The sequence below is a fragment of the Vidua chalybeata genome, chromosome 10 (assembly GCF_026979565.1).
Source record: "Vidua chalybeata isolate OUT-0048 chromosome 10, bVidCha1 merged haplotype, whole genome shotgun sequence".
In the NCBI taxonomy this organism is placed as follows: domain Eukaryota; kingdom Metazoa; phylum Chordata; class Aves; order Passeriformes; family Viduidae; genus Vidua; species Vidua chalybeata.
Window position 1 is genome coordinate 7,057,753 of NC_071539.1, and position 20,301 is coordinate 7,078,053.

The 20,301-nt window shown below is 42.9% G+C and overlaps 1 protein-coding gene across 2 annotated transcripts in view; it reads left to right on the forward strand.

Moving 5' to 3' along the window:
* USP13 (ubiquitin specific peptidase 13) overlaps window positions 1-20,301 on the forward strand; it is a 50,489-nt gene that overhangs the window by 4,983 nt on the left and 25,205 nt on the right. For both annotated transcript variants that reach the window (XM_053952183.1, XM_053952184.1), the window contains exons 2-6: window positions 4,756-4,881; window positions 8,941-9,001; window positions 17,968-18,089; window positions 18,496-18,638; window positions 18,834-19,018. In XM_053952183.1, coding sequence (XP_053808158.1) covers window positions 4,756-4,881; window positions 8,941-9,001; window positions 17,968-18,089; window positions 18,496-18,638; window positions 18,834-19,018 — 637 coding nt within the window. The remainder of the gene's footprint in view (window positions 1-4,755; window positions 4,882-8,940; window positions 9,002-17,967; window positions 18,090-18,495; window positions 18,639-18,833; window positions 19,019-20,301) is intronic.

The following is a 20,301-nucleotide window of genomic DNA, read 5'->3' on the forward strand; positions in this document are numbered from 1 at the left end:
TCTTCTAAAGTTGGAGAATGGTAACATCAGCAGAAGTTGTGCCTGCAGTGGTTCACACATGAGAAATAACTATGGTGCTTGGGAGATCAACCAGTGTGTATGTGCATTGTGCACTTCCTTGGGTTGATTTAAATTTGGATCTTACTAGCCTTTTCCTCTTTATATGTCACTGACCATGCTGTTACCCAGAGTGGTGATGGACTGGAATATTTTGGGTAGCAGAGAGACCTGAATTCTGAGGTACCCAGAGTGTCAGAGGATAAATACAGAGATGCAGATGAATGGACAATGCTGGAGCTCTGCTGACATGCTGTGGAACCATAAGTTTTCCTTTCAGCTCTTCTCCCCAGATTTTCTGTTCTGGAAGCACAGCACTGTTTTTGTAGCCAACAGAACTGTACAGACAGGGTTCTGCACAAAGCAAAATCCCCACATCTCAGGTGCTGTGGAAGCAGTGCAGGTGGCACTGCTGGGGCTGCAGTCCTGGGCTGGAGCTTGGCAATCAGCCCTGGTGGATCTCAGACACCTCTGCCAGTGGCTCACACAGCCTGCACCTGGATAAGCTGCCCCAAACAGTGGTGATGGGTGAGTGGAAGTTCTCTATTCCTGGTTGCAGGTTAGAAGTACTCCTGACCCAGCATTCGTTTTGACATTGTATTTGCTCACTAACTGTGAAGCCTTGATCTGCCTGTGCACGTCACTTGTCCAAGACACTGCTTTGGAATTCATGTGCTCTGCTCTGGAGTCCACCTGTGATTTATAGGTGGGTGTGAGCACTCGATCCACCTCTTGGAGGTTTGGTTTTGGTTTAGTGGCTGACTGGCCCATACAGCTTTTTTCTTCCCAGGAAATGTTCTAAGGAAAAGTCCTGTCCTGGACTGGCCTTGTGCACGTGCCCATTCAGGAGCTACAACAGAGGTACCAGGAATCTTTGTTAAGCAATTGTGAATTAATTTGCTTGTAGGGAAATACCCAGTGCTATCAAGTGCTGTACAGTGCTTTTGTAAAGGAAGAGCAGGGGAAGGATTTCTTTTGCACTGCAAGTTAACAGTCCAGTTACTGGGCCCTGTAATTTATTTCCTACTTCCACATCCTTTGTCCTTTCTTTCTCTGCCCAACCCAGCTCTTCTTTTCCCATCTCTCGTCTTTCACCAGTTCCAGTAGTACATGGCTTCTCTTCACTGCTTGTGCATATTTTGACATCAATGTTTGTGTATGTCAGTGTCCTTCCATTCCTTATTCTGATTCTGTTGCTTCTCCCTCTGATCATTTTTTTACCTGATGCCCAATTTCACCCTCTTATTATCCCTTTCCTGCTTTCCTTAGTCACCATTACTTTCCTGTCACCTTTGGGTGAAGGGCAGTTGTCTAAAAGGCAGACTCACACCACAGTTCATGTCCCATGTTTCTTTTGAATGTGACTAGATATATTCTTGGCTTTAGCACACATTTTTTGTGTTGGTTCCCCCACCCCAGAAGTAACTACATTTACTGCAGTGGAAACTTAAAAATGAGCTTTTTGTTTGCTGGAGCCATCTCTATGTCCTGTTGTGTTCAGTTGGTTGTCATTGGTTTGCTGTGGGTTTTTTTTTTTCTCCTTCTTTCAATGTATATAGTACTGGTACATGACAGAATGACAGGCTTTCTTTTTATTCTTCATTGTAAATTATTATGTGTTGCTGAGATGAATATTAAGTGCCAAAACATCAGTTGTTCTTTTTCAGCCTGTCCCAAAATAAAATATATGTCACTTAGTTAGTCTGTTGTGGGATCCAGTGCAATGTGTGTATGTTAGGGATGGTCCTGTAACTTTTCAAATATATTAAACATTGGATTGTAGTTATACAAGCAAGACTCTTGTGACCACAGCCAGATTAATTTATGGTGATTCCTGGTGAACAGACACCCTGAGCAGAGCCTGCAGCAGTTCTGTATAGGCATGAATTTTGTAGGGAAACACTCTCATGGAAACCATGACAGAATGCACAGTGATCCTGTCTCATAAGTGTACATTTTATTTTATATTTGAGAGGATGGATGTCTTTTTCATTCTTCATGTTTGGGTGTGGAGACTTGTGGAGACTCCAGGTGCCATTTTACTCTCTTCTGCCATTGTTCCAGAGGATTTAAAGCAAACACCTGTGCATGGGACACTGTCCCTGAGTCTGCAACTGTTTGCCATGTTAGGAGATCACCATGGCCCTCATGTTTGTACAAAGTCATTGTTGTCTGAGCCACAGCAGGAGCTGAAATTGCTAAACCCTAAATTTCCCTGAGGGGTCTAAATGGTTTGTGAGGGTTGGTAATGGGATGGAGGTCATTAGTTCAAATCCTGATCAGGTTAGGGCTGTTTGGAAGCTGTTGGTGTCTGGTGCCACGAGCAGTGTGGACTGAGAGGGTGATCTTTCTCTCTCTGTCCTCACGGGCTGGCATTGTGTCTGCCTCTCACCCACCAGCTTCCTTGCTCTGCTTTTGAGTCCGAGAGGGAGCAACTGGTGCATTTTACCTCTCTTTCCCTGGGGATTCTCTGCCTCTTTCCTTCCTCCAAACATGAATTGGTGTCTAAATAAGTAAGAGCAGCTCTTTTTTCTTTTCTTAAAATACTTTTCTCCCTGGTGTGGGCTGTATGTTTCCCTCTATGAATTAAGCACCTAGCATACCATGAGCACCTTAGCAGCAAAGAACAGGCAGAAATACAGCGAGGAGCAATGCCTTTTCCTTCTGCTTGGAAGGTGAGAAGACTGATTTGCTCAAGAGTGGCCTTCTGGGCAGTGATGGAGCCTGACCAAGTACAAGCTTCTGCCCCAACAGTGCCTTAGATTGGAGTGATAAAGGAAGATAATGTTTATACATTACTTTATCCTGAACCTCACACTACATGTCTGCTGCATCCTCAAGCAAGAATGAGGGGGAAAAATACCCAGCTAAAGTTCCTGGTTTTGTCTGTCAGGACAAGTTATGCTTTTCTAGTGTAGAATAGTGTCTCCAGTACTTCAGAAAGCTGCCTTCCTCCAGCAAAAACTTTCACACGTGTCTGAAATGATTGTCAAATACAAAGGTTTACATGCCACAGACGATGTAAAATATCGTTTCTTCCAGAACTGTTTGTCTGCTCAGTGGGGTTAAATTAACCAGCACAAAGTTTGTCTTAGATCACAGTCGAGTGTTTTTTGAGCACCAAACAGGGGCCTAATCCTTCACTCAGCCATCTAAAAAGGTGTCTTTTCCACACAGACTTCTGTTTTACTTTGACATTTTGGGGTTTTGTACAGTCTGTCCACTTCTTTCCAAGCTGTGGGAGAGAACACTCTGCCTGTGCTCTCTTGGAGAAACATCTGTTTTGTTAGTAACCACAACCAACTTACTCAGACTCTACATTTAGCTCCTGTACTGAAAGTGTCAGATTGTTGTCATAGGCTGCCTCAGAAAGGGTTCAGTGGTCTCTTGGATTCCCTCCAGAAAAAGAGAGAATGATCTCCATGAAAACAAAACTTTAAACAAAGTTCCTGAGACCCTAGACTGACAACACTGTATATTTTTATTTAGACTGGGTACCTCTAGGATCCTCTTGTAGAGGACATATCCATGACTTTCTCACAGAAAGAGGTAATGCAGAAGGATTTGGAATGCAGGATAGAAGAGCAGGCAGCATGTATGTGTCTAATATGACTTGCTTCTGGAGATAATGATCCTTACTTTCAGATATATATTTATCATTTACTTCTCAGGTGCCTGTGAATGAGTGTGGTTCATGTTGTTCTTTGGGGAAATTAACACAAGACGTTCTGTGCTATGCAATAGCACAAACACGCTCACAATAGAAGGAAGGTCACAGAGCTTCTGAAAGGCTCAATCTTTGTTCTGCACCACCTACTCAAAACAATACATGTTAGAGGGCTTGGAAAGATTGATCCAACACCAATGAGCAGATGACTGAAAGTCCTTCTGGCAGTCTGAGGTAGGAGAGATCTTAGAGTGGTGCTAAAATTGAATAAGACTCTGGTAACAGCCAGCATCAACACCCAGTTTTAGGGAGAGCAAAAAGTGATGCCAGGTTATGTTACTGAAATGTCAGCATTTGTGATCAGCACCAGGAGTATATATCTTTATTTTCCCTTTGTAATGCCCTTGTCTTCAAGCTTTGTAGTTGCATGAATGGAGAGGATCCCTGATAGATACTGAAGAATGCACACAAAACACTTGTCAAGTTTTTGTTAGCCAGTTTTAAGGTCTGTGAGGTCACTTGAGATCTTTTTTCTCAGACAAGAGAAACTTGTTCTACAACGAAGTTGTGGCAGAGTCTCTGGACCATCAACTCTGCTGTGCCCCTGGTTTGGGATCACATTCTTGCAATCAAATGCCCACAAGAAATTCTGCTGTTTCAAATAATTGCTCATGCTTATTTCTGTGCTTTACAAATTCCTGTGCCTGTGGACCTCTGTGGGTTGGGCACTCAAGTGGAATTTTTCAAGACTAATTTCTAGGCTTCCAATTTGGACACTCACTAATCTGTAGTTGCAAAGGAACTAGTTTCAAAGAGTTTCTATAGGCTGTGGGATGATGTGTTATGGTATTTGATATGATGGGGAAGTTCCTTAGAAGACTGACAGTGTAAACACCATAATATGCTATGAAAGCCATACTTTAAGTGTGTGCCTGATAACAGGAGGGGTCTGCAATTCTTGGGGGTTTTTTTCTGTGTGCTGGGTCCGTCCTGTCCTTCCCTGCTGTAAGTGTTTGTGCCATTCCTTGTAGGATTCAGAAGGAGGTCTCTACGTGTGCATGAACACGTTTCTGGGATTTGGAAGGGAACACATCGAGCGGCATTACCGGAAAACAGGACAGTGTGTCTACCTGCACCTGAAACGACACGTGAGAGAGGTGAGACCTGTGCCTTCCCAGAGAACTACCCCAGCACTTCTCCTGCCTCTTGTGCTCATTTGGGTAATGCAATTTAAACACAGACCAAGTCCTGAGTGACTGAAATGCACACATTCAGATTTGGGGCTGGCTATCAAATCCAGGTGCTTGGATCCCAACCAATCCTACAGCTTCAGTTCTAAGATGAATCAAAAGCCCTAAAGAGTCAGACCTTAAAGGCAGCTCCTTCCTGACTTTCACTGATGTTTTTCACTTCTCATTTCTGTGTATCACGTACATATTTTCTGCATGTTATGTGCACAGTGTACATAGCTCAATGCTTTTCTGAAACCTGCCTTTCAAGTGTATAGTTACTGGGTTTGGCTCAGATATGGCTGGAAGCTGCTGATTTCTATTTTTCATATGAGATTTCATCTCAGGGTGATAGGACTCCTTTTCATCCTAAGATTCCTGTGCAGTTAAACCCTGACCTGGTCTGGGATCTTAAGCTTAGCTTAAATTAATGCTGGATTCTAGAGACACACGCTTGGCCCTCATTTAGCCTTTCCCCACACATAGGTGTGCATGTACAGCCTCATGTTCCCTGCTCTTCCATGCCATCACTGCATATCACCTATAACCTGTGCTTTATAACCTCTGTTTGCCTGTGGTTTGCCTGGCATCTTCAAAAGACTCTTAATTACTTCTGACCTGAGCTATAAGGAAGGCACTGGGTGTGCTTAGAGCTCACTCTCCCATAAGCTCTGCCTCTATTGGCGAGTTAGAGGGCTTAAAATAGCTGCTTGGAGTGGGTTAGAATCCTTGTTTCTCATTCCCAAGGCTTCCCCTGGGTGATGGAGCCCTTGAGTTATGTAAAGTGCCCTGACTACTTACTTTATTTCCAGTGGAGGACTGTTCATATTTTATCAGAATTACAGTGAAGTGGATTGCATGTCTTCCAGGATGACATGGTAGATGATATACTTTAGAATTGCCTTTCCTTCTAAGGGCAATACCAACATTTTCCTTCACTCTGTTAACTGAGTTTTTGCAGAGCCTACTCTGGTTTTAGCAATGGTTCTTCTGACTGAATTTAACACTCCTGAAAGATGGTATCTAGAGACAGAAAAATGCTATCTAGGTGGGCAGAAATCCTGTCAGCTTTCCTTGTATATAACTTTCTTCCATAAGTTCAGGTAAACTGGGGTTAAAATGAGGCCTCAAAAGTTCCTTTCCTGATAAAGATTAGGCTGAAGAGCTCCAAAATGGAGAAACAAATATCCCAACTGTTGTTTGGTGTTGCAAACCCCTTTGATTGAAGAAGTTCAGTGGTTCCTGATTTTCTCTGGGTGAATCATGATGCAGCAGAGGGGCTGGCTCTGTGCTGGAAGGTGGCAACACACTGGTTCTCTGGGTCATGTGGCAGGAAACAGGGTTTGACTACACAGTGCAGGTGAATATTGCATCATCTAATAGGGCTCATAGCCAGGATTCCTCATATATTAACTGTGGATTTCTTTTTTTTTTTGCCATGACTATTTGCTTCTTAAGTGCTATCCTTGTTTTCCTTTGAGCAATGTGAAACATCAAGAGTTTTATGAAGTGTCTGGCACATGCTGCATTGTGGTTTTGGTTTTGGAAGCCAAGCTTTTAATGGTGTAGGATACAGTAAAGCCAAAGGCATTGGATGTGCTATCTTAAGATTCTTAGAGTGAGGCTGCTATTCCTGCCTGTGGTTCCCTTGGCATCATCCCTGCAGAATGCACTGCATTGCTGCAGAAATCCCAGGTTGCTTCTCAAGATGTTTGGAATAAATGTCATTTGTGTATCTTGTCACAATTCAGTTAGAAAATGAGGGTCACATCTTCAGCCTGGCTCAAGTAGAGCTGGAGCATCTGCCTGTGGCAGCTCAGCACCAGAGGCCTCTGCTGGATCATCAGAGATGGGCACAAGTGCAAGTTATGGAGCACCCCCTGGTAAAATTCTTAGCTAAATAAAGGAAATTGATTTTTATTTTTCCTTTTTCACAGAGTTACACTCTACAGAATTTTAAAATCAGCCTCTCCTCTGTAGTGTATGACTTTTATACAACTGCCTGGGTGCTATTCATTTCCAGGCAGAGCTTCAGCTTGGTGCTGTAGTGATAGCTCAGCCCTGCTGAAAACCCTGGGCAGAGAAGCACAAAGATTTCCTACAGGGATAGGCTTCTGGATGTTATCCAGGGATGATGGTGTTATAAAAAGTGAGAGACAGCAGAACAGGCTGCACTGTCACCTTGTCCAAGGAGCATCACAAATGGAATTTAATGCCACTGCTGATGCCTCGTGTCACTCCCATTTGTTGGGTGTGTCACATCTGTTAGAAACAAAAATGGGTTTGTGAATGGAGAATGTTTTCAGTGATTTCTGACAAGGTAAAAAAAAAGATTGTCAGGTTGAGGTTGTGGGTGTTTTGGAAGTATTAAGCAGCTTCTCTTCTGATGTATTTGTATTTGGAAAAATCAAACTGAAATCGTTGTTAGCGTGAGTTAAATGTAAGCACTCCATGCGAATTCTTTCTCTTTGAAATCTCTAGTCTCAATGACTTTCACAATATCACACTTGGTGACATCAAAATTCAATTGGAGCTTCCCAGTATTGGAAAAAACTTTTTTTTTTTTTTTTTTTTTTTTTTTTTAGTTCTGGAAATAGAGTCCTTGGAGAATGTGTAATTCATAATGTATTTGCAATTGGGTTATGTTATTTCTTGCTACTGCTTTAAAAAATATATTTAAAATACATTTAAAATAGTTTCCTGGCTACTTCCTTCCCACTTGTTAAATTCCAGTAGCATTAAAGAAAGAAATTTTCTGCATGTTATTTTCAGTTCATTGAGGAATTTTTATTTTTATTTGAACTGCTGGAGTTGCAACCCTGACTTTTCCCTAGGGCTTTTCTATGTGGATAATGGATTCTGTTCTTAAATGCAGCCAAGGGGTGTTTGTCAGCATCTGCTCTTTCTAAGAATGGAAAATTTTCCTATGATGTAGAAGACCTCACTGATGATTAAAGCAGTTTGCTTAGGCCAGAGCTTTAATTTACATGGTGAAGGGAACCACCCAAAATATGTGACCCTTTTGCCTGCGAAGGGGCAGAGGCGAGCATGAACTTTCCCTGTAGGCTGACAGGTTCTTGGCTGCTTTCTCTCCACCTGTTGTATCCCAATATTATTATTTAAAAAAAAAAAAAAAAGTTGCCTAACAACCTTGCCAGTTACACTAACATTACACACTGCATCATGCATCATGTTGGCACCAAATAGCCACAGAGGCTTTTTTGATTTCATTTGATTTAATGGTGCTGTTTAATAAACAGCTTAAGGAGTAAGTGCATTGACTTTGACATTTCCTCAGTTAGTTGTGTTTTCCCTTGTAGTCTGAGGTATTCTGAACTGGAAAAGTAGTGCAACTTAATCTTATTTGGAAGTTACTGTTCTCTGCTATGTTGCTTAAATTAAAAAATACAATCAAATCCCCCACTAAACAATTGCTTGAGTGTTGTTGAGTTTCCTCCATACTTTCTAATATTTAGAAAACATGGTGGTAATTTGGATTAATGGAAGCAGGCATAGATTCTGACGGAAAGGGCATTTTTTTCTGGCTAGAAGAAAATGAACCTAACTAACAGATCAAAGCAAAGTGGTCCTACTGGAATTAGTTATGAAGGGTTGAATCCTTTACGCAGAAAATAGCCTTTTCTTCTCTGTAATTCAGTTTAGTCATTAAGAAATACTGTTGGGGATCTAGTGGAGGGAGGTTTGAGAGGTGCTGGGTGTCTCTGCCTCGGTGACAGAGCAGCTGCCACCCGTGGTGGCTGTGGGACACCCTCTGATCAATTGCCAGCCAGCCAAGAGTGAAGGACTCAGGTGGAGGATCCCTCACTCCTTGGGGGTGCTGGGCACTGAGGAGTCCCAGTGTCAGAGGACAGCAAAGAGCATTTACATTCTTGCTCATCAAGGACTGTGGCTTGATAGGAGGGGTTGATGCAGATTTACTGTTGTCTCACTTGATGGATTTTTAATTGTTTCTTTCTCTCTTTCCAGAAGGTACCAGGAGCATCTGGTGGAGCCTTACCAAAAAGGAGGAATGCTAAGCTATTTTTAGGTATTGTGAGCAGCTGCTTTCACACAGTCCTTTCCTGACCCTGTCTGCATGTGGACTTGGGTTCTGCCCACCATTGTGTCTGGCTCTGGGGCTCCTTTTGGGTTTTGATTTCCTGCTGTTTGTTTTGGTTTTCTTTTTAACTTTTGGTTCTAGAGTGTAAAGGTTTTCCAGGCAAATAAGTAATTCTTAACCATTTTGGTGCATATTGAAAGATGTGTGTGTATGTATACATGAAACATTTTAATGTAAAATAGATCCTCAACTACTCTGAAACAGCCTAGGCTTTGAAAGGCACTTTTTTACTAATTCTGTCCATTCTCTCTCTCTGGAATTTCCACAAAGCACTCTTTTATTAGAATGTTGACCCATACTTAATGTTTAGATATATTAGGGCCTCAGTGAGGCTCTGTTCTGCTCAGCAGCTGGTCATAGGAAGTGTTATTACCATTTTAAAGTTGTTATACAGGTAAATGTTCTTCAGTGATGTTGTGGTCTCTCCTGTAAAGAATGCAACTGCACATACATCATGAACATCTCTAATTCTGTTGTGTCCACAGTTCTATTCCCTTGCTTCATGGAAAGCAGTTTTCTTACCATGCCCATATCATCCAAAATCCATTTATTCATATTACCCAGAAAACCTGAGGGACTCATAAATATGGATGAGGAGAATGTGATGAAAATCTGTGTTCTCTCTTCTCCCACAGCTTGTGGTATTTCTCCAATTCATCTATTATTTATTGTCTCTGTATTAATAGTGAACAGTGAATTTTTCTTCAGGTAATGAAAAGGTGAAATGTTTTCCTTACCATTGCCAGCTCTTATGGCTAAAGAGAAACAATCAAATGACCTTGTGTTGGAAATGCTTTGATCTGTGGAATGTGTCCCTAAGAGGCCTTTACAGATTGTGATTGATTAAATTGTTGTTGTTAGTGTAGGTAAGTCTTGCAAGGAGGGCTGAGAAAGAAAAAAGACGGAAAATGAGTCATAAAAAAGCTAAAGTTGTAGGAAGAGAGTGTTACATCGCAGATGCTGCTCTAAATGTCATTTACTGCCAGTTTACATTGAAAATCATGACTGTCACTGAATGCTTATAGAATAATTGGTTCAGAAACAAAGCTGCCTGCAATGCAGCAGTGGTTGTACAGTGTTAGCAATGTGAGTGTAAATACAAAGTACAAAAGCACATTCAAATGTTGTTCTTGCTGATCTTCTGCATACACCTGAAGGCTCCTGTCACTGAGGTGTACAGGGTACTGGCAGAGGGTACTGTCTCTGCTGTGCCATGCTGAAATCCTCAAATTCCACCCTTGTGCATCAGCATTTTGTTCCCTCTGAGTAGGTCTTGAGCAGCAGTTCCAAGGGAACTCCTGAGGGCAGTGCAGTTTCACTGGAGTGGGTTTAGAACATGGATCTATCACCATTTAATCCAGCACTTCTGGAATCTAATGCCCTTTTGAAAATGTATCTCATCTGGTCTATTGTTCTACTGCAGTCTTCATTGCAGCCCCTGCTGGCTGGCAGTAAACTTGTGTCTGCTCTGTTCCTGGAGGCAGTACTTCCATGCTTCCAAATGTGTTGTGTCCACTTCTTTGGATCAGCAGATGTTACTGGTTTTGGCCATGCTTAAAGCAAAGAACAAAGAATGATTCCTGTCCTTGTTCACAGCCGAGGAAACAAAAGCACAGAGAGTTAGTTGATTAGATCATTTTTCATGTAACAGCAGCAGAGGTGGTTAGCAAAATTTGGTGGTTTATCTCTTAATCCAACATATTTTTCATTGGTTCAGAACTGCTGATCTCATCTAAAGAGGTTGTTTTAATTCTGTCTTTCTCGTTGTAACCTTGGGCACTATCACAGAATGGTTGGGGTTGGAAGGGACCTCTGGAGATCATCAAGTCCAATCCCCTGCTGGAGCAGGTTCATGTAGACCAGGCTGCACATGATCCTATCCAGGCATGTTTTTAATATCTCCAGAGAAGGACACTCCAGGAGCTCTCCTGGCAGCCTGTTCCAGTGCTCTGTCACCCTCAAAGTAAGGAAGCTTTTCTTCATATTTAGATGTAACTTCCTGTGTTCCAGTTTGTGCCTGTTGTGCCTTGTCCTGTCACTGGGCACCGCTGGAGAGAATCTGAGCCCATCTTCTTGACACCTGCCCTGAAGATATTCTGTGCCCTGATAAGATCCCCTCTCAGTCTTTTCCAGGCTGAACAGGCCCAGCTTGTCCCCACGAGCGAGATGCCTCAGTCCCCTAATTATCTTTGTAGCACTCCAGTGGACCCTCTGCATCAGCTTCTTGTCTTTCTTGGGCTGGGGAGCCCAGAACTGATGCAATACTCCAGGTGCAGCCCCACCAGGGCAGAGTAGAGGAGGAGGATCTCCCTTTTGATCTGCTGGCCCCCAGGATACCACTGGCCTCCTTAAAGGACACAAGGGCACATTGCTGGCCCATGGTGAGTTTATCCTGCCTGGTACAACCCAGGTATGTGACCTGCCAGGTAGGGCTTGCCCTGGCAGACAAAACCAGACGAGGGTCAGTGGCTAACTCCAGCATCCCTCTCTCCTACACATCTATCAATAATTCCCTGAAGGCCCAGAGATTTAAGCTTTGTGTACAAAGCCAATCCAGTTTGGGCATTCGTAACATTGCTTGTTATAATCCTCTTTGATGTAAAACTATTAAAGATACTAAACCCTTTTCAATCTCCTTAGTATTAGGAAAACATCTTTTGGATGCTCACTGATTACTTTCTAGCACTGCTGCTGTCTAGTCAGTGCAAAAGAAACAGGCTGCTTGGGCCAGTCAGCTGCAATATTTATCTTTCCTAAACATGGAAAGATTCACAGCAAAGTGTGTGTGCCTGTGCATAAGTGCATCAGGTTCTGGACACGTTTTGGTTTGGCTTTCTTTGGAGAAGGCTAGAGGGTGTTGGCTGTGAGTGTTCTGTGTAATCAGGAAGCATAACAGCATTGTTTATTGAAATGTATGAACTGCCTTTAATCTGGCTGGTTGAGGTGTTGCTAGACAGTGTGGACATGACAGCTTCAGCTCAGGCTGTGCAAAGTTTCAGGGAATTTGGGGTGATATTTAAAGCAGAGTGTCTGTCTTATTCAGTGCCTTTTGTGTGAATAAGAAAAACTCGGTTAATGGGGCGTACTGTGATCATCTTATGAGCTTCTGGTCAAAAGGGGCAGCAGAATTAGGGGCAAGATTCTTGTGCTGAAGGGATTGGAGGTCCAGTTTTTACCATAATCACCAGCAGAGTGCCCCTGAACATATTATCCCAGGAGTTACCAGCAGAGTCTTTCAGACTCTGAATTAATGCAATGTAAGTGGTCTGGAAAGGGATTGAAAACTGAAGAAACTGAGTTTGATGGTTGATTTAAAATTACCTAAGAGTTAAATCTAAAAGTGATTTTTAAGGTGTTACTGAGTAACTAAACAATAGATGAAGTAGCTGAAAGATGCAAAGAGTACAAGAGAGGTGCTTGGACTGTGTGTGCACAGGGATGTGGTCCCAGTTACCTGTTGCTGCTCAGAGAGATGGGGTGAATGGTTCTCTGAAATGTCAGCTCAGTTGTCAGCAGCAATGGGAGGTTTAAGTGGAAAACCAGTAAAGTAACACTTCATATTTTTTTTTTCTATCATTTTGCTTTATAAATAGGAAGCAAACCTCTCTTTTGAGTAGTGAAACTGCATCTACACACAGTACCCCCCTATATCCTTCTCCAAAGCCAGCTAGCAAACACCATTCCCCCTCATTCCCAACAAGCAAAAACCCTCAGGCAGATATTTGCACTCTGCATTGAGGGAGCAATCACCCCACTTTTGCCTGGTTCTGGAGCCCTCCTCCTGAGCATCTGTGGGTCCATGCCAGAGCCTGGACTCCTGGCTATACAGAGCTGGCAGAGTGACTGTCATAAAACTTGTCCCTAGACAGATGTCCTGTCTCAGATTGGTTACCAGAGCATCATCTGCCCCTGCAGCAAGCTGTGGCAGCTCTGTTTTGAGCAAAGTCAGGGCTAACTCAGACCATCAATTAAAAGTGTTTTGAAGTCCTCAGATGAACAGCTCTGTCAGCAGATCTGTGATTGCTGCTAGGAGGAGTATCTGTGACACACAGCAGGTCTCAGGAGACCTTGGAAAGGAAAACTTCCACTTGGAGAGTCTGGGAGAACTTGTAAACCTGCTGAGCTTTTCCTGGATGGCACCTCCCTGCTGATGGCAGTGGATGGACTCATAGCTACTGTTTCCAAGTGTAAAGACTACTCCTGAGAGTGCCTGTACTGGATTTGACCACAGCTTCACTTTGTTCTCCCAGGTCTCGTAGGCAGGAGCAGAACCCTGTTTGCCCTAAGGATGTTTTTGTTTGGAGAGCTTCTGAAGAGGGCTTTTACCATGAGTGGTTAAAGTTTATACTTATGTGAGTAAGCAGAAATAGAGTATCTGTACATGTGAATGAAAAGTTGTCATGTAGGAGAACTTAAGTATTTCCTGACAATATTTTTTCAATTTAGCCCAGTAAAATAGTGCATATTGCCCAGCAGCCGCTGTAGAACTGATTAGCTGCTGCTTTTTAGCTTTGCCATGTATGCTTGAATTGAGTACAGGATGGTGAGCAGATACCTTACACTAATAGAGTCTTATAGTTTGCTGGTTTGGGTAGCACTGTGAAAATTAGACTAGGTTAACGCAGGCTAATGCTGCTGTCAAAAGAGTTCTGAATTTGAATTTTCGTGGTTTAGTTTTGCTTGCTTAATATGTGACTGTGCCAGAAATACAAGGGATGAGGTCTTACCTAGTAATAGGACCAACATAAAAATGCTTTGAAGATGTAGCAAGCAATTTGAATGTTCTTTTACAAGTAGTGAATCAGCCAAATGATCCTTGTAGAAAGGTTTACTTTTCATTTTTCTGCAAATGAAAATGTTATGACTTGAAAAAACTTAAAAAAAATTCTTCTGTTTTATAATTAATCTGATGAAGTTAATATTTTGAATGTGCCTGAAAAAAAAAATGAATGGAGTAGCTTATAGTTTGCAAAGTGCTGCTGCTGCAATTCACTATTATTTAGAGGCAGGAAGAAATAATTTGATTTGAAGACCCAGGTCTCCCAAGTCAATACAAATTTGTCCATTGCTTTCTGTGAAAGCAGGATCAAGCCCAGATTCCTAAGATGTCTTTCTAGGGTTTCAAAATTAGTTGTAGACTTGCAAGTCAACACCCTCATTCAATTTTCACGTTTGCATTCCCTTTCACACGCACACAGACACATCCACATGCGCAGGAAATCCTGGTCGGGGGTCCTGTCTGGAGTCTTTTATGCCCCTATTATTAGTGCAGTCAGTTGGTAACTTGTCTAAATCTGATCTGGCCACATCCACTCCTTCTCTTCCCCTCTGCTGGGTTGGTTTACATGACAGTAGTGTCTCTCCCAGCTGCTGTTTTCAGTCAGTTCAGCAGCAGCACCTTCTCACCGTCACTCAGTGATGCCTTGTGAGGTGCAGTACATTTATTTACTCTACTCACCCAAAATAACAGTGCTAGTTGAGCCTCTGCTTTGAGGTGTCTGCTGCTTTACTTTTCCTGCCCTCCCAACACAACACTTACAACCTGTGGATATTTGGTTTTGGTGGCCAAAGAGCTGAACTGAGGCTCTCAGGAGGCACCAGAAAGGTGTTACTCCACTGGAAGGGAAACAATGACCATCAAGCTGTCACTCCCTGGAAGGATTACAAACTGGCTGGCTGTCTTGTGGCTCAGTCTCAGAACTGAGTAAAGCCCTTTTATTTGCCTTCTGCTCACACTGCATCTTGGAAGAGCATCCTTGATCAAGAAACAACTTTGGATGAAGTATTGTGCTTGAAAGTTCATACTTTCAGTGTCTTTAGTGGTAGTTTTTAATCAAATATGCACCTTTTGCCTGTAGATTTCACCCTATTCCTCTTTCCTGTAGGTACTGTTAGTCCTTCCTAAAATTCTGCACTGGAAACTACTTGCAGACTGCACATGATGCCCAGTGGCTTCAGGGTCAAATTCAGTCCACATTTAGTGTGGGCTCCATTGCCTTCTAAAGTCACAGTCACCTGTTTTTATTCCTTCTGCCCTCATGCTATCTCAGCCTTGCTGGCGCTTGCACAGGCACAGAAAATACAATGCAGGTACAATTTCTTACCAAACTTAACAACTATGTCTCTCAGCAAGCCGACATTTAAAAGTATGAGTGGTGATCTGGGTGTTTTCAGCTGACCTCATTAAGGGGTCCCTCTGAGTGTCCCTAAAAGGGATTAGTTTATATGGTCACCTGCTCTGTATGGAGGGATTTCAGTCTGTGACCTTAGAAGTCCATTCCAGTGTTATGTACTGGGCCTGGACCAGTACATAACAGAAAGTGTCTTCAGAGTGAAAAGGCAGTGCCTTTTAATTCCTAGTCAGAGGGAGTAGGTGTTGGGTGGAAGGGTACCACTTTTAGGTGGCCTTCAAAAGGGGACTTTTAAATCCTCATGATGTTTCCCAGGACGGTTATGAAGCTTTCTGCATCCTTTAAAGTAACAAGTGGGTGCTGCCATATTGGTGTATCAGGCAGAAAGAGTCCCATGCTGATGGGACCCTGTTTTCTGCTTTTCTGCTGATAGGAATGGCATGAAACCTGAGCAGGTAAAAAGGAAATTCCCTTCCCCGCCCATTGCACACAGGAGGCTGGTGCTCCTAAGCATGTGAAGTCCTTAGATGACAGCAGATGATTGCTAATAGGATACTCTGTCTTTCATCCCTGGATCACTGGTTCAGATGCAGGTCAGGCCAGCAGCACTGAAGTCTCTACTGTTTGGCTGCTGTCTGCCTTGGGAGATGAGCTGCAGTGTGTGTCTGAATTTTGAACACAGGCAACCATATCATTGCTGTTTCTATAAGGGGCTTGCAGGTGCTTTAAGTTAATGTCCAGAGCACAAGGCAGTGAAGATCAGAGGGTGTCACACACGTCCCCAGAGCCCGGTGGCCGCTGTGAGCTGGTGCCAGGTTCCCTCTGGTGGCTGAGGCACTCTGTGACCACAGCCCTGCAAGAGCTTTCACTGCCTCCAAACCTGAGCTTTTATCCTCTCTGAGGAACCTCTCTCCTGTTTAGGAGGTGGTCAGTACTTTTGGCTTTGTTGTGCTGGCCATCACATTTCTGGCATTAAGTGAAAATCCCCTGAGATGTGTTGCTGTATGCACCATCAGCCTGGAGAGCCTCAGTTTCCTTGTTCCACAGAGCAGAAGTGCTGTTAAAAACTGCAGCTGTGGAGATTCCCTCCTGTATCAAACACAGGACTGTAATACAAACTGAGAAAGAAGCCTGGAGTAAAGCGAGGGATCATTATGAAAATGGTGTGATTTGAGGAATCAGTAATGAATTAATACATTCTCTAAAAATGTCATGCTTTCAGTGTGAGAAAATGTTCTTGCTTTGGTGTCTATGTTGAGCTGATGAGAAGGGGCTTTTTTTGGTTGCTGGTGAGAGAGAGTTCATGTTTCTGGAAATCACTGACAGTGGGTGTTGTCACCTCAGGGCTGGCTGGTGCAGCACGTGAGCCAAGAGTTGATGTTCCTCTCAAGAGCTCTTCTTTCCAGGTCAAGTTAAAATGTATTTTGATACTTGTTTTATCATTTGGGTTGTTCAGTCTGTTACTGCTCTGTGGGTAAATAGAGAGCTGAGTTTTCTGAATCTGGTTTCTGTCCTCCTCACCTCTGTCCCAAGCATACATTTGAGATTTCAGGCATTCCCAGGGTGCTGTGGTTGCTGCCAATGCTCGTTTAGGATCGAGTGACTCATTAAGCATCTGCTTGTACTAGGGGGGAATTAAGAGCCAGCTTTGGCTACTGCTCACACATCTCTTTTTTTGGTTGAACCTTATTCTGTCAGTGACTGGTACATCAGAATACAGTGGATCCCACATGTCCAGATGGGAGAAGGATCCAGAAAATCCCATTATTGCCTGGGTAATTCTTGCAGTTCAATCTTGCAAAATTTCTGACATGTGCATGTTTGGTTTTCACTTCTTCATTTGTCCTAGGAAGAACAGAACAAGGTTTTACTCAGTCTTGTCACTATGTGATAATTAATTAATAATTATATTTTTTCATGGAGCTAGAGACACAAACACTAGCCATTTAATTCTCAGTGCACCCTTCTGCTTCTCTCTGGGTCCACATATTTCTGGGCAAACATGTTAGCTGATGTTGCTTGGTCAAGACTCATATTTAAGAAAAGAAGTCATTCTTACACTGGAAGGAAAATGCACACAAACACTGTGGAAGGCTTGATCTTCAAAGGAAAGCTAATGAGTGCTTTTAAAATAAATAGTTACCCTGATTAAAGAGTGGAGATAGCAAGAGAGGGATATTGTTGGTGTTACTGTACTTGCTGTAGCTATTTAAGACTATGGATGAGACACAGGAATACTTCCAGCCATGGACATCTTTATAGGAGGAAAGGCCACAGGTCCAAGATGGATGGGAGCCACAGCACGTTTCAGACAGGTCTGTGATCTGGAAAATATGGGGTGCTCTTTTTATTTGTCCTCTGCAATTTGGGCATGTGCAGTGCGACCTGGTGTCCATGCTTTATAGCATTTCAAAATTCTGGGTAAAAGGCACAGCAGTATGGCAATCCTGATTTTGTCCAAAAGGAGCAGAATTTTGTCTGCTGCTTTGCAGAGTGCAATGTCTGCAACAGTGCACTACTTGCAGAGAGGCCAAACCAACCCTACCTGTGATTGGGGATGGCATTAAGTGGAGATTTTGGTACTCAGAACATTCTCTTGAAGGATGGTGAGATTTCAGTTTGGATCAGGGTTTCACAAATATTTCTAGCTAGAGAAACTGCTGAATGATGCCAGGCAAGCAATGTTTATAGTGGTACCCCTGTCACAGTTTTGGAACCTTGATCATGGGACAATCTTCTAACATTGCCCATCTTGTTTTCTAGATCTGGAGATAAGCAGTGATCTCAACAGTGATGACTTTGAATATGAGGATGAAGCAAAACTTGTTATCTTTCCTGATCACTATGAAATCTCATTACCCAACATAGAAGAGCTACCAGCACTGGTCAGTGAGTGTGTGGAAGCGGTTGTAGGAATTGTCTCCTGTTTCTGTTTTTGTCAAGATGTTGCCTTATTTTCTTATGTGCAGTGCTTGTTTGGACATAAAACTTATTCTTTACCTCAGTCATTTTTAAAAGTGATCTTTGCCTTTGTTTTTTGGATTTCCTTCTATCTCTTGTATTTCTTCCCTTATTATGGTGCCAGCCTGTCCTAGGAAAGCTCACATAGCACACGTGCTTACTCTCCTGCTAAAATAATGACGACAGTTTAAAAGATTAGATGCATATTTGAGTATATAAATAGTCTTACTGATAAGCAGTTCTGTATGTGGTTAGCAATAGGCTGAATGCCAGGTTCTGTCCAGTCACTGAGTCGTGTCAGGCTTTGACTGACATCCATTTGTCTTCCAGGTGACGATAGCTTGTGATGCACTGCTCAGTGCAAAATCACCCTACAGGAAGCAGGAACCTGACTCCTGGGAAGAAGAGCTGCAGGCATCTAAACATGCTAAAACACTTGTACAGTTGGACAATGGTGTTAGAATTCCCCCCAGGTGAGGGCAACAAGGTTTGTTCATCGTAGGCTCTCTAATTCAGTCCAGGATAACTGAGCTAAAGGCAGGAACTCAGCCCACGGTTCCCTTGCGTGGCTCTGGGCGTGTGGGTTGGTTTGACCTGCCATAATGGGAGACACAGAGCTGCCTCCTGCCTTACATATTGCTGCTATTTCTCCCTGTTTTGTCTGGCAGTGGTTGGAAGTGCTCCAGGTGTGACCTGCGGGAGAACCTGTGGCTGAACCTGAGCGACGGCTCCGTGCTCTGCGGGAAGTGGTTCTTCGACGGCAGCGGGGGCAACGGGCACGCCATGGAGCACTACAGGGAGACAGGCTATCCCCTGGCAGTGAAGCTGGGAACCATCACTCCTGATGGAGCAGGTCAGCTCTGAGATGAGGTTCCTTCTGTGCAGGAGGCTGGCAGTGTGTGTCTGTTACCAGCTGGGTTTGTGCTTCTAGTGCAAGTGTTTGAGAGTGTGAAACTCTGTGAGTCTGTGATGTTGATCAGGGTTGAGGGGAGTGACACACACTCCATTCTGAGAAAGCCCATACCTATTTTATCTGCTCATTTTATATTTTCTATAAATATTTTTGGCGTGTTTGCATAATACTAGGCTTATAACATAAGAATGGTATTAGTCTGAAACAACAGACACTGGAGAAACAATATTTTTTAGTTCTGCTACATTTCCTAGGACAAATGGTTCAATTTTTTGTAACAAAGGAACAACAACAGGGTAATGAGCTTTTTAAATTTAGAGGTCTGTTTGTAACAGCATGTATGGGTTTTTTAATCATAGTGGAAACTCCTTTTTCCTTGTTGAATGAACTGCTGCTGAAACAGTCTAATGAACACTCATCTTCATGGGGCTGCTGTGATGCTCGTTTGTAAAAATGTGTGATGATCTTGAGAGGGGAAAAAAGCTGTAGCTGTATCCTTGTTTGCATATTCTCCAAGTGGGATGTTCTGCAGTGTTGCTGCAGAGGGGATTATGGTGTGTGAGGATTAAATGGAATAAAAACATGAGGAGCTGAAAAAGTCATAAGCAAAGAGATCTTTTGTTGCAGCTGCATGGAGAAGTAAAAATGGAAGAACACATAGCATGATTATATTTTGGCTTTAGTGCTTATGACTACAGAGATGAAAAATTGCTGTTTAGAGCAGCCCCATTTTTTAACAAGCATCAGTTGAGAGCTTTTCTGAGTCCTATTCAGTGTTGAGGAAAGGCAACTGTAGTCAGATTCAACCAGCTGTGCCACAGAAACACTAAGCAAAAACCATTTTTTTCTCTCCCAGATGGAATGTTATTTCCTTGCATGAGCCTGGCCTTGGATGATTTCTATCCAAATCTCTCAGTTATTGAAGGTGTTTAGGATTTGCCCAGCTGTAGCTTTGAACTGCATCTACAAAACAAACAGGATATTCTGTAGTGGTTTTTTTTCAGAATTTTTCCTTTTCTTTCCCATCTTTAGCAGCAATACTTGTTTCCTTATGGCTTCTGTCCTTGTGCCTCCCACTGATCAGCTGCTTCCTCTCTTATGTGGCCTTTGGGATAACAAAGGACAGGCTGTCATCCTTCCCTCTGAATGAGAGGCACCAGCTGTTCTCCACAGACCTTTGTTCTTCTGGATGATGTTTACTTGGTTTCCCTATAGAAAAGTCT